Genomic DNA, 14816 nt, shown 5'->3' on the forward strand with positions numbered 1-14816 from the left:
ACTAATATCCCGCCCGTAGGGCGGGCCGACCCTAGTTTTCTAATATAAAAATTATGTCAAAAAAAAAATTCTCAAAAAAATTGCAGTCTGTAGTACCCACTAATGTAGTCACTCGTAATTACTAATTGCTCTGTAGTAACCGTCCATGTAAATGAATACTCCAGCATATTCCTTTCTGAATATAACCTACATATTTTAAACGATACATATTACCAGAGCAAGAATCAAACAAAATTCGTCCGTACCTTCCGTTAAATGAAGAGCACATGGGTGCATGGCTTGGGGATGGACCCATCTGCGTCATGTATGTATGCATTCCTTGCATTATATTACACGTTTCCTTATAAATTAATAATTGATAATCATATATTATTGATTCATCGGTTGCTAATGATTTTATCAAATTTCTTTCTATATATGATATGACATGAGGTGGCGCGATTTATGAACCGTGTGGTTAGGTAACCCATCGAAAGTAGTTACAAGATTTTAACTAAGGTACTTGTGGTTCTAATCACTCATTATTGTGTTACATAGAAAGATGAATTATAACGTAATCTCGATTCTCTTTTGGTGTGTACAATCGTGAGAATTCTATTTGCTCAGTGAGTGACTCAACCGGAACAAACAATGACATGCAAAAAAAAAAAACTAAAATATGATCACTACATAGAAGATTATCTCAATTTGTAGTTCTACAAAATCAGGATGATTATGTAAAATAGTTTTCAAAACACTAAATTGTGTGTTTATTATAAATACGATGATCACTCATTTATCGCTACAACTCTTTAAATACATTATAACTAATATAGCATTTAAAAAGGAATGAAAAAATTGGCAAGAATATTTAAAAACTTTTTTGTCAAAAAACTAGATAATAGCTAAGCAAAATGTAAACAAAACAAAAGACAATATGTCCATGAGACCATGACCTTGTGGTAAACACACATTTCAAATTCGATCCATTTAACACGCCTATATGTTGAAATTTGAGACAAAATGAAAGATTCTTCAGTTCTCAGCTGTATAAAGTAATGAAAATACAATATATTCTATAAAACAGAATATTATTTGGTTTTCTTTTATATAAGAAAATATGATATATACGTAGTAATTTAACATAACGTTAAATATATAAAAATATTACAAAATATATTGGTTTTCAAATCTTTCGATTCATCCCATTTAGTTTTGTAAATTTGAGATATTAACTTCAAAAGTATATTAATATGTGTTTTGTATATCTAATAGTTTAACATGGCATAAAATATATAATATTGTAAACTAAAGTTGTTTAGTCCGGTTTTTGAAATCTGTTCAGTTAGTTGGTTTTTTTTTTGTAAATAATGGGCTTTGAAGGACATAATATATTTAAAGAGAATAGTGGGCTTGATGCAATTCTACGCCCACGAAGAAGTTATAAGAAGCCGTTGTAGAAGCAAAGGATTCTCGAACCTTTTAAAGATCTTTGAATCTTTCTAATTATTCTGTTGTAACCTCTATTATACCAGCAACAAGAACTATCACACAGCTGGATGTTGCGAACTATAAATTCGCCGAGATGTACCCATGAAAGATAGAGGAACTTGTAAATCGAGCGTTGTGCGAATGTGTTTAATTTGACTACTATTTAGTTTCTTTTTTTACATAATATTCTTATAAGAAAATTGATTTAGGTGTACTAATTTTTCTGTCGATCACTGACACTTCAGTCAATTAATTTAAGATAAATACAATCTTCAAATTTTAAAACCATGGTGTATTTTGCTACATCAATGATATTTTAGACTAGTTTTACCGAATTTCAAGATATATATGGATATAGTTTACTGATATTTGCCTCGATATAATTGGGAGTTAATATATAAAATATGATTTTGGAATATCCAGAACTTTGTACAATTGTTAACTAATAGAAAGAATCTAATACATAGAGAAAGACAAAAAGAAGAGAGTGAAAGCTGAGAAAGGTTAAACGAAGAATCAATACGATTTTGCTATAAGTAATACAAAATGAAGCTTAATTTATTGGATCAACATCTAAAACACAAGGACCAGATGTGAAGTATTTGTTCTATCCTTGTTGGCTACTCGTCTGGTGCACATCTCCTGTGAAACTTACGTCCTGCAAAATAACATTAAATCTTATTATATAAAAAAAACGCTTAATTGTATACGATTCCCTGCAAAAGTATCAAATATAATTTCCATTTTCTTGACTTTTGTTGTCAACTTAAAGATATGTCTTTATTATCGGGGCAACCACCTCATGCAGGATGGGTCCAATCCAAATATTTTCGTTGTCAAAGAGTAGATATATGGTAACGGTACTAAAACAATAATAGATGCGGTAACAAGACATATATGTCTATATGTTCATCAACTTACACACGAAAATTCGACACGTCAATTATGCTTGCTTATGTATAAATAAATATTCGGTTTGGAAGAAAAATTTGACGGAATTGTCAATTTTTATTTTTCAATTGTCAAAATTTTTATTTTGAAGACAAAGTATATGACAGAAATGTAAAACGTGCATGCCTAACAATAACAAACACTAATAACTATTACACTAATAGCAATAATAGTCATGATAATTATAACAATAGTGGACGGCACTTTTGTAGGATAAGTTTCTTTTCTTCGACCAATGGCTTATTAACTTTTTGTAGGATAAGTTTAGAACGACTACTCGGCGTGATATGTTAACAGTAAGTAGAAACTGTGTATACAGTTTGTTCTTTTCTTACTTTCAGTATAAAAAAACAAAAATTGATCTATTAATTTGATAAGGCCAACATAAATTAAAGGACGAGAGATAGAGTACCGTCATGGTAATTATAAATGGAAAAATGTCAAACCAACTCGAATAACTTTTATCTCAATATGAAAACGCGTGGACAAGAAACATAAAACGTCGGTTTGAGTGATTTGGACATTTACTTTTGATCTATAACTAGTTAACTACTCTACTCAGACTTTTAACAAAACGAAAATGTATGGAGTTATTTGTTTATTGTAAAATAATAATTGAAACGTACCATGTAGTACGGAGGAGGAAAGTGTTCAGGGTAGATAGGAAACTGGTCGTGATTGGTTGGACATGTGGTAAAACCGTCAGGTGTGGATGGCTCGGACCAGTCTGAGTCTATCTGGCACTCCATGTTCACTCCAAAAAGTCTCAATGTCTTGGAGTTACCTCTCTGGTTCTCCACCGCTTGAGCCCCTGCCATCCAGTTAATTAACATATCAATTAACGTAGAAAAATATATTTAGGTTTTTTTTTTTAAAGATTTAGGAATCTATAATATGGATAACTACATAGATTTTTTTCCAATTTTGTACTCAGATGACAAGCGTTACCACAATGACACGTCATGTTGATTTATACTCATCATACTTATATTTGTAGCTTAGATGGTTGTCACACATGTATATATATTTTCCAAATAAATGTATACTCTAGACTATTGTAATGATGGGTGTTGGACTTTGTGTCTTAGACAGAGTTTCAGTGAATGGTTATATTTGGAACATGTAGCGAGCGAGTGCATGCTGGTTTTGGTCCAAGATACCGTTCGAATGTATATATAACTCATATATATGAAAAATGAAAAATGAAAAATGAAAATGAATAAAGAGTAGGTGCAAGGATACGCAACAAATGTCACGCAGCGTTGATAATACGAATCCGATTCTGTTCCTATGGGTTTCCATGATTTCTTTATTTTTACTCCTCTTCTAAATTTCTAGTTACTTTAAGGAGCGCCTACCCTCACGCGCCCATCACAAACTCATCAAGATAAAAAAGAGTAGTTCAAATGTTCACGTAACTTCATATATTACATGAAAAATATTTTCACAATAGATTTTTTTGTTACTTTTAATTTGAATAAATAAAATATTACATGATTCGTTAAATATTATTGATTTCGTTATATAGCCAACCAATATGTGGTTTGATAATGCATCTATACGTTGACTAAAAAGGACTTTCTTAAATCTTACTAATATCTAGTGGGTTAACTATTTAACTATATGGTTCACTAATATTATCACTGTAGTTGGTATTGATTTTTTGTGTGATAAAATATCCTATTTTCACAGATTGTGGGGATAGACTGGAATTCGATCCAAAAGTCTACGTTATTTGTTACCAAAAAAAAGTCTACGTTATTAAAGGAAAAAAAAATTCATATCTATAGAACTAATGAAAAAGGGTACCTGCATGAGGATAATATTGGAGCGAGGAATTAGATTGAAGATTGCGATAAGAGTCGGAGGAGGAGGAAGAGTCGCCGCGTCTTCTCCAGCCAATGAAGAATCTTCCACCGTCAGCACGGTGGCGATGAAAGAGAACAACGTCGCCGGCGTCAAGTTGCTTCTCTTTAACATATCTGCTCCATCCTTTGGTCAAGACGTAACTCTGGCTACTATTCCAATAAGAGTATCTGAATCTCCATGGCTTACCTTCCTCGTCCTCGAAGCAGAGGAGTAATCCCTTCTCCACGGCGTCTACCGCGGCGGCGGCGAGAGGGAAGTATCTCTCGGCGTGCTGTTTAGGGATGACTAGGCGGTTTAGTTTTCCGACGTCACTTGGGGTTAAGGGTTTCTCGAAAAGAGCTTCTTTTTCCTCCACGACTTCGTTTTGATGGTGGTGTTGCTGCTGTTGTTGCCACATGAGAGAATGGTAGTAGAACTCGCTTGAATATTGATTTATTGACATTTGAATGAGAGACAAAAAAATGGAGAATAGTGATGAGAGAGAGAGAGATAGTTGGCATATATTTGTTTGAGATACCAATGCTGCGGTTACATGTATCTTATCTGCCTCTATTTATATGTGTCTATATATATGTCTTTTGAACAAATATGTGTCTGAATATGTTTCAAAGAAAAAAAAATTACCTATAATTCTATTATAAATCATATATATGTAAATGTGTAAGATATGCGTGTGTGTGTTTCTGGTGTAATATATGCATTGATATACTCCATATGGTGTATATAACTGGACCTATTTATGACATCCGTTGAAAATTATTTTAGTATTCCTGATATAAATGTAAAAAGTTCACCGTAATATAAACATACAAACTATATGAAAGGGGGGGGGGGTTGTTTTTTTCTTTTGGCCTATAAATCTAATATATAGGGATTGTTATTTCCTTGTAGTCTAGGGTGGTGTATAGATTCACATTTTGGTTCTTATAATATATGTAGGTACATATCTATATTTGCTTGCGAGATTTTCTTTGTCGGGATGATGCACATGTTAACGCATTATCCTTCATTTTCTAGCTTACTACTAACTTAACTTATCAAGCACGTGCATTCCATTCACCACCCAACAAATCATCCAATTACTTCATTCTTAAATATGTTAGATTTTGACATACCGACAATGGTATTACGGGTAGCATAACTACATACAGTTTTTTTTTTTTTGAACAGAGCAGTTTTCTTATATTTTTGGTTTTACATAAATTTATTAAATACTATTTATTTGATTTTCGTTGTAATTTGAATTTTGTGACCCTACGAATTTCATAGAGTAGGAAGAAATGTATAAATCCACAAATAGTAAGGTAGAAAACCATGGGAAAAAAAAAGAAAGGCAGATACATGCATGGACCAAAGCCTTGAAAAGATCTTTTGTCTCTTAACCAAGAAGATTTCTATGTACAGCCTTTCCTTATTTAGTTTTTCCATCACGTGCATGACACATCTCATTAATGTCAACGTATAGTTCACAAGATTTCGAAATTGTTTCTCTGGCTATTTATTTTACGTGAAATGATAAAATATGTTCAGGATAATAATTACTTTAAATAAAAGAACAGATAGCTTTGTGTTTCCGAAGAGAAGAGTCGTGGGAGGGATAGAGATAAGATCTGTCTTCAACTGTCTGCTCCTTCTCTCTTCAGTCGTGTTTCAATCCTCTCCTCACATTCTCCCCTTCACAAACAAACATAAAATAAATAAGAATATATTTCTTTTCTTTTTTGTCAATCAAAAATAAGAATACATATCATAAATGTATAATGTTACGTAAACCCAAAACAAACTATTTAATTTGTAGGCTCTGAAAAAACTTCTCTGATTTGTTACTTGCCTTTTGTTTTATGCATTTCCGACTAGTATGTCCTCTTTGTTTCCCTTTTCTGACATATTTATCACAATCTGTCATTTGTGGATTTTCTCATGAAATTTATCGTTATTATTAATGCTAAATTTGAATTCGTACATTTTTAAAATGAACTAAAATCTTAAACGTTATTTTAATATAGATCTAGTTCCACATTATTTTAATTATAGATTGAACGTTTTCGTTCATTTGATCACACATTTGGGGTTTGATTGGAAACATCAGAGCGTAAATAAGAGTAAAATTAAAAAAATAAAGTGGAAAGAATTAATTATCTAATGCGTTACGCTGGTTTACTCTTCATTATTCTAGAGTAAAAATGTGGTGGAAAATCAGTAATAACTGACCAAATATTTTGTTTTCTAGTGTAACTGAGTGGAAACTCTTTTCTACCTTTTTCAACCTGATTGGATGTATTTAAGTGAGATTGAAAGTAAAAATATTTACTCCAATTTTTATTACTCTAACAATACCATCCAATCATACTCTTGGGATTATAGGTTAGATATACTCAATATTAGAGGCTTGAATAAGAAATAATATCCTCAGCTTATTTCTGTAACCTTAATTAACAGCATTAGCAGTGATATTTTGAAAACAAAAAACTACAACAATCGAGTGAGTTTTACAATAAATGTATGTTTTTCTGGAAAGTTATGGTCATCTAGCATGATATGGGTAGCTCAATCGTCGATTTCTAGCTGTCAAACAATTTTTTTTGTTATCATGGAAATTTCAAATGCTCTGTAGGACAGACTCCCCAAGCCTTGCATATGGGTAAACATTATTCAAGTTAAAGTGCGGTTTGGTAGCAAAAGCAAATTGAATCTAAATAAAGGAAATTTCAGCTAGAACTCTACCAAAAAATATTACTTCCACTTCGTAAAAAGTATCACTTCACACCGACTAAGAAAATGATTGAAATATATTTATAATTTTATTGATTATATTTTATTGATATATATTATTTAAAATAAATAAAATTATTTATAAAATTAGTGTAATTTATAATTAATATTAACTAAAAATAGTTATAATTTACAATAAAATTTTTAAAATAATATTTTTGTGTAACGAGAAAAAATGTTAAAACTGACATTTTTCAAAAGACAGAGGGGATAATATTATATTTTTATTTTCAACACTGGTGACGGGTTGAAATTCAACATCCTGTACTACAACTTATATTGGTGATATAAAGCCAGTTACAAAAAGAAAAAACATAGGTTGGTGAAAAAGATAATGCAAACCACAACGTCGATAAATTGTTGGATCAAGTGTAATGATTAATGTGTAACAAAATACGTCATATATATTGTCAGACAGTTTTAAATCTAAAAAGGAAAAGTTAATTTCAAAAAGTTATGTTCACCAAAAGGTATTTCTGTACTTCAAATAATAAATCGGTTAAGTGATAATGGGGTACCTCATCCTCGATCGCCGCGAAATTTCATCAATTTCCAAGTAGATTCATCTATCAGGTAAACTATTTTTCTTCACTTCGACATTAGTGTGTCTCCACTATTACACTTTACCTTACATGTAATCGGTTTATAAGAGAAAAAAAAAAGATACCTCTTGAAAAATAAAACCAAGAGGAACATTTTCCCCTTGTGTTCAAAAAAAAAAAAAGAGGAACATTTTCCCCTCAAAATTTGTTGGGGTCGGTTTATCATCTATTCTTATAATTTACTAGGATTTGGCCCGCCCTACGGACGGGTTAGCATATAAAAATATTACATAAATATATTATTAATTTTAGTGAATATTTCAAAATTACAGTTATAATACGAAACTTACAATTATACATGTAGCCAAATACTAAAAATTACCATTAAATACTATACGTTATTTTTTTGTGGTTTTATATCATCTTTTATTTCTTCTAAGTTGAATTATGAGTCATTATTGAAATAAGTTACATCGTGACCTGGTTACGGGTGGTGGGGGGAGGTGAGATGAAGCCGGTTATGCTTCAATGTTGTGTAAAACTGTCATATATATCATCACTGACAGTTTGGTGTATGAACTTTTTTTTTTGTTGTATGAACTTTATGGCCAATAATGTTAATAGATTAAGGAGTAATAACCGAACATGGTCGAATTAGAAATAATTTGTAAATCCAATAACACTAATATTGACTCGTTGGTGGGACTGAACTTGTGAAAGCTGATGATGTGTCATTCTGTAAAAGGAATGATCAACTTTATTTATATAGAAATTATAATAAAGTTGACAAAAAGATATTATAATAACTATGTTATATGTTAATTTCTGATTTATCATTTTTAGGAAATGGTTACTTGAAATCAAAATTATTTTACTATATATAAATATATATTATTGTTTATATAATTTATTTCTTTAATTGATTACAACGTGAAGTCTTCCAAAAAATCTACCTTTAATCATTTTTGTGCTCCTATAATCACATAGGTATTCCGAATTCTTTTATTCGGAAGCAAAAAAAAAAATTTACTTATAACATTTAACTCTTTTTGATTAAAACTTTACTTATACTTTATGAAAACTTAGCGAGCTTTATGTATGGATTTATTAAGATACTGTTAAATATAGATTGTTGATTTATTTTTTTTTTCTTTTGTTAGTTACCACGTAAATTCTTCAAACCAACCCACTTTTATCAACCTTTTGTTCCTAATCAATCATATAGTTATTTTGAATTCTTTTTTCCGCATAACCAAAAAAGATACTTTTAATAACATTTTACTCTTTTTATTAAAACTTAGCAAGCTTATGTTAGAAAAATAGTTTTTATCTTTTCTTTGTTTAGTGTTGTAATCAAGATTGGTATAATGATCATAATATTTTGATAGCTAAATTGTAAGACTACAGAATAACAAATTAGACGCTAGAGGATTGCTCGAAAAATAGGAGAGTTAAGCTGGCAAGAGAGTTGAAAGAGCCGATTAAACCACTGGTGAAGGAGAACTCATCCCCTTTGTGAATTATGCATTCCTCTCCAAAGAGCAGTATGAAGCCATGCACACATCCATCAAAGAGGTAATTACTCTTAACACCATTACCTACAAAACATGGGCATAACAGAACGATCTGTTAACTTGCATATGATGCATTGTACATTTGGGACTTTGAGAGAAAACAGAAAGAAAAACAAATCTGTAGGTTATTCTACATGCGGTTCAAGTCAATGCTGATAGCAAAGAGCTTCCTGTTGAACGGTTATTTCATTTTCGGTGGGGGAAAAAACCTGGGAATGCTAATGGTAAGCTTTTTCATCCACCTATATGCATAGTTTGATGAAGAGACAAACTTGGGGTCTTTGCAGGTGATAGAAAAAGCTGTGGAAGTTGATGCCAAAGAAATAAAGTACAATTATGTGAGTCATAAAATGATTAAGATGTTGGGTTTTACTACAGATTTAGAATGAATCATCTTGGAGAGTCCATTGATTACCAAAAAAATATAAGAGGACTCGAGCTTCACAGAGGAAGGGAAAACCAATACCAAATTTGAGCAAAGTATTACAGCTTTGAAAATCTAAAAAAGGTGGAAAAAATGTTACTACATAATCAAGGTAAAAAGGTATGTCAACTCCCATTGCTTGCTTCATATAAGAAAGAAAGATATGTTATGAAACCATTTTTGCAATATGTGTGGGGTAATATCTGCTTGTCTTCCAAGAACATTTACCTCCTACAAACTTTGGATTGTTGCTGGTCGCTATCATCACTCTAGGCTGACAAACACCAGTTTTCAGTCTATTATAAAAGAGTTCGTTAAGGCTGTCAAAAACACATAAGCAGACAATCATTTTCCTGCTTAGAAAGTAAGTAGTTTATTTATAAATTAACAGGAGTGGTGATCAAAATACATGAAACAAAATATTTCTGCTGTGGAAAAATATTACTTATCAACCAATGATGTCTGAAAGAGAAGAGGTGGCTGGCATGAGATGTCTGAGTATTCAACTACTGAGAACAGAAGCTGCAAAATAGAAAAATGTACCTGCAACTGGACATTTGTATTTGTCAACACTATCACTTGCTCGAGCTTACTGAACTTGAATGGGATGGGATTAGCAACAGCAAGAAATTTAAACTCGTAGAGTCTGATCGCAACAACTGAAACTGAAAGCTTGAAATGGTTTTTGCTTCTGATCACATCAAACCCACTAAGCCCATACATAGCTCTCTCCCTAAGAAGTTGTCTGAATGTGTTTAGGTGATGGAGAAGCTTGGATGAGAGATGCATGTAGGCAAAAAGAGATTATGTGAAAATGAGACCCATAAAAGACAGAAACAAAGTAACAACAATAACAAAACAAAATCAGTAGAATACTAACTTATCATCCAAAAGCGGCATGTCATGTCCTTAAATTCACAATCTTTCTTCACTTTCATATCTTCCCAAAACGGAGAAGCGTGAGACAACGGTTCGACTGCAATGCACGGGCTTCTATTCGGAAAGTGGTATCTTGGAAGTCGCCATTGTTCTTCAAGGTTCGTCTCTGTATATCGAGTGGAAAATAAAGGAATCTGTGAAAACCATGGCGTCGGAGATGCCTTTTTGCGAAGAAGATGAAGAGGACGGTAATGATTGCGTCTTACATATCTGTAAATTGCCCAAATCATAAAGTTACCAACTTTACAAATCCAGAGACAGATCTGATCAAATCAAATCAAATCAACAATCTCTTTGATTACAATACTTGAGGTACACATAGCAATGCTCAAATCATAAAGGCTAGAACTTTACAAAACCCCCAAAGATAAATCTGATCAAATCAACAATCTCTTGGCAAAGAACCCATTCCCGAAACACTTGAAAGCAAAGGACTTTACATTACCTTAGGCTTTAGATTGGAATCAACATCAAAATTTCAATCACCATGGTAAGGAAAAGAAGGGGAAGAGCTTCGAGCTAGGTTTGAGCAGTCGGATGAAGATTGGTGAGCTTTCAGGGAGATTGATGAGACAGTCTCCATTCCGGGGAACACCTCGTGGTTGAGATCGGAGTTATCGTCAGGAACTGAGGTTGAGGAGATGACAGAAGCGGAGGCTGGATCGAAGAGGGGTTCAGAAGAGAAGACGAAGCGGAAACAATAACTTTTAGGAAGAGGGGTCGTCGATGGAAAAAGAAAGGATGTGTCATCTGATGTGTCAATTACCTATGTTTTGATTGGAGGATTTTATTGTCTGACGTGGACGTCCTCTCTGATCAATATATCCTCCTTTTAGTATAGGTTAGATGTGCCTTCAAATTTGACTACATATTTAAAATCTACTAGTTAATTAACGTTTTCCTGAAGTTTTGGTTTTATGTTAGATGATTTTTAAAAGTATTTTATTTTTCCAATTGAACATAGCAATTATTGACAAATTTTAATTTTCAGATTCAAAGTTACCGAGGCAATATACAAATCTGTATGGTTTTTACACAAAAAGCCAAATTATCAATTACAAACCAATAAATTACAACAAAATAGACAGTATTTAATTTGTGTTCGAAAATCATATTGATGATAAATCATGTATCATAGCAATATAGCATGCCAATATTACACTGCAGAGACTGCAGTTGTTTCTTAGTAAATGTTATCATATAAAAATTGAATAGATAAATACAGTAGTAGTGTAAGAAAAAAAAAACAATAATTTGAACAACAGAAAAAGAACATGGATTCTTTTCAAAGAAAATCGTCAATAAATATGGATAGATAAATTGGAGAGACAAACAAATTCCAAGAAATTGTAAAAGTTGAGGAGAGATTTTTGGATCCAGAAAAAAAGAAGATATGAGATTAGTGGCAAGGGAAGTGAGTGAAACTAATAAGCTTGACAATGCACGAAGGTCATATATGCTCTAAGCTTATGGGATTTTGCTTTGATGTACCCATTTTGATTCCATTTTTCTTAAAGCCTTTTCTCAAAAAAAAAATTATTTACTTATTATTTTTTCTGTTTAAAAGAAAAATATTTTATAGTTTTTGCGTATATTATTAAACTATTTAAATTTGATTATAAATATATTATTTTATAATTAGCTATTTTCACAATTTTAACCAATCAAAATTTAATAAAGACAAATAATTTTTTGAATTTTTTTTTATCATTTTAGTTACCTAATAAAAATATATTAATATATATATATATATATATATATATATATATATATTTTTTTTTTTTTTTTCAAAAACATAGAACAATTTGAAAAAGATAAAATAGTACTTTATATGTAAATAATTGTATATGTTACTAAATATCTATGATGCTCTTTATATTAAAAGGTATATCTATAAGGTTCAGATACACACGACGTATACAACTTACAATGTCATGTTTTTTTAACATAATAATGTCATGTTAAGCCGTGACGTAAACCTATACTCTTATGTATATAATATAAACTTACACTGCATAACATAAAAATTATTAAATTGAATCGTGCTGCGAGTAAACCATGGTTTGGATCAAAATTGGATTTAAGATTTTTAGAATTCAAAAAAAAATATTTTTAGAGTTATAAATATTTATTAATGATTTTTATAAAAAAGACTTCCAAAAATTTTAGAGGCCAAACTAGTGTTTCACAAAACTGTGCCTAATCCAGTATGGTTCGAATGAGCCATTATAAATGGTTCTGGTTCGGTTACAAAATTCAAGTCTCTTGGGTTACGTACGACAATTCAAAGCCGTATACACAGTTTTACTATTGAAAAGCAGTTAAAAGAATAAATAAATAATCATGTGTAAGAAAATCTAGAATCTTTGACCTAATCTTTTGGCTAGGCAAGCTGTGATGCAGTATCAATCAGTGCTCGTTTCATGGCTTTCTAGCATCGCATTAAAATGCAAGAAAGACGCTTCGTTTCTTTTTGAACTGAAGAAAGACACTTCGTTGATAAAAAAAATATCTCTTTTATTGTATGAATAATTTATCATTTGGAGTCAAATAAAATATGAATTTGTTCGCTATGTAATATCATCTCCAATGATTTATTTTAAAATAGAGTAATTCTATAATAAAGTTCGAGTTTACTCTAATTATACTCTATTTTAATTTTATAGTAAAAAATAAAGTGATGACAAAAAAAAAATTACACTATATTTAGAGTAGACATATTTTCTACTTCATTATAAAGTAAGAAATATAGTACTATTAAAACATTTATATTCTAAATTTTATTTTAGAGTGAAAATTAGAGTAGAGTTGGAGATTTCATAACTGATTAACAATCTAAGAAATTTTATTTTAATGATAGATTTTTTTTAAAAAAAAATTGTTTCAGAAAAATGTATTTTTTGTGTTTTCTATGAAAAATTATAAATTTTTTTAAAAAATTAACTTTATTAAATTACTATTAGTTAAAAATTATTGAAAATTGAAAATTATAAAAAATAATACATTTTTTTTTGCTGTAAAAAAAATAACGGAGAGAGTAATCAGCTAGTAATTAGCAGTTCAGCTCGTAAGTATCAATACTATTAAAACAGAAGCAATTTTTATCTACTTACAAATAGTCTAGGTTGGACCATTATATTTAATTATATTTCCTATTATTTCTATTTATATCTAATTTAATTGTTAAATATACATCATACCTAAAATTAAGGAACTAACTAACTAATCTATTATTTTTAAAACTAATGAATTTAATTTATATTAATTTGAAATTCAAATAACTAATCAGTTATATTTTAGTTATTAATGTAATAAATAATTATATATATATATATATATATATATCTATTCATTCATATATATACAACTATATATTAATCCAAATGCAAAAAAAAACAAATTGTTCAAAACCCTCACCAAATACATAAAAATATAATTCTTATAGTTATCAATACTATTAAAACAGAAGCAATTTTTATCTATTTACATATAGTCTAGGTTGGATCATTATATTTAATTATATTTCCTATTATTTCTATTCATATCTAATTTAATTGTTAAATATACATCATACCTAAAATTAAGGAACTAACTAACTAATCTATTATTTTTTAAACTAATGAATTTAATTTATATTAATTCAAAATTCAAATAACTAATCAATTATATTTTAGTTATTAATGTAATAAATAATTATATATATATATATATATATATATCTATTCATTCATATATATACAACTATATATTAATCCAAATGCAAAAAAAAAACAAATTGTTCAAAACCCTCACCAGATACATAAAAATATAATTCTTATAGTTAGAGTATTAAAATATATATAAATATATATTATAAAATAAATATTAATAGTAATTATACGATGAAACATGTTACTATTGATAGTTTAATGAATATATTTTTTACGGGTTACTCAAACAGACATGTAATATATATATCAAATATATACCAATTGAACAAATATATTAACACAAATATATCATAAAACATTACAATTAATATAAATTGAAGCTAGAGAGTAAGAGTCAATATTTTAATTTCTTAAAAAGATAATTATATATATAAATTATAAAAATTAAGAACTAAATATAATAAAAATATATATCAAAATTAAAATAATAAATATTTACATTTCTAATGCGAATAATGAAATTAAATTTTAAATTTTAAATAAGCCATAGACAAAACATCAAAAAGTATCTAATAATATGTGAATAACAAAAGTAAACTAACTAAATAAACAATTATTTTTTATT

At 29.6% G+C, this 14816-nt stretch overlaps 1 protein-coding gene across 2 annotated transcripts; it reads right to left on the reverse strand.

Annotated features, from left to right (window-relative positions):
* Positions 1–1850: 1850 nt before the first annotated feature.
* Positions 1851–13792, reverse strand: LOC103865512 (B3 domain-containing protein At2g36080). Of its 2 annotated transcripts, XM_033290450.1 has the most exons (4): positions 10987–13792; positions 4231–10751; positions 3048–3232; positions 1851–2128 (listed from the first exon to the last, which is right to left on the reverse strand). In XM_033290450.1, the coding sequence occupies exons 2-4, from the start codon at positions 4730–4732 to the stop codon at positions 2078–2080; spliced, it is 738 nt and encodes a 245-aa protein (XP_033146341.1). In that variant the 5' UTR covers positions 4733–10751; positions 10987–13792; the 3' UTR covers positions 1851–2077. The 2 variants fall into 2 exon arrangements, with proteins under 2 accessions (XP_033146341.1, XP_009141558.1); XM_009143310.3 differs by having other exon boundaries at positions 4231–13792.
* Positions 13793–14816: the final 1024 nt, after the last annotated feature.

Source organism: Brassica rapa, chromosome A04 (genome assembly GCF_000309985.2).
Source record: "Brassica rapa cultivar Chiifu-401-42 chromosome A04, CAAS_Brap_v3.01, whole genome shotgun sequence".
Taxonomy (NCBI): Eukaryota; Viridiplantae; Streptophyta; class Magnoliopsida; order Brassicales; family Brassicaceae; genus Brassica; species Brassica rapa.

Coding starts and splice junctions, on each gene's coding strand:
- LOC103865512 (XM_033290450.1), bottom strand. CDS start 4,732: ATGTCAATAAATCAATATTCAAGCGAGTTCTACTACCATTCTCTCATG. Junction 3,233..4,230: donor CCAATATTATCCTCATGCAG/GTACCCTTTTTC, acceptor ACTGGATGGCAG/GGGCTCAAGCGGTGGAGAAC. Junction 2,129..3,047: donor TTCCTCCTCCGTACTACATG/GTACGTTTCAAT, acceptor GTTATTTTGCAG/GACGTAAGTTTCACAGGAGA.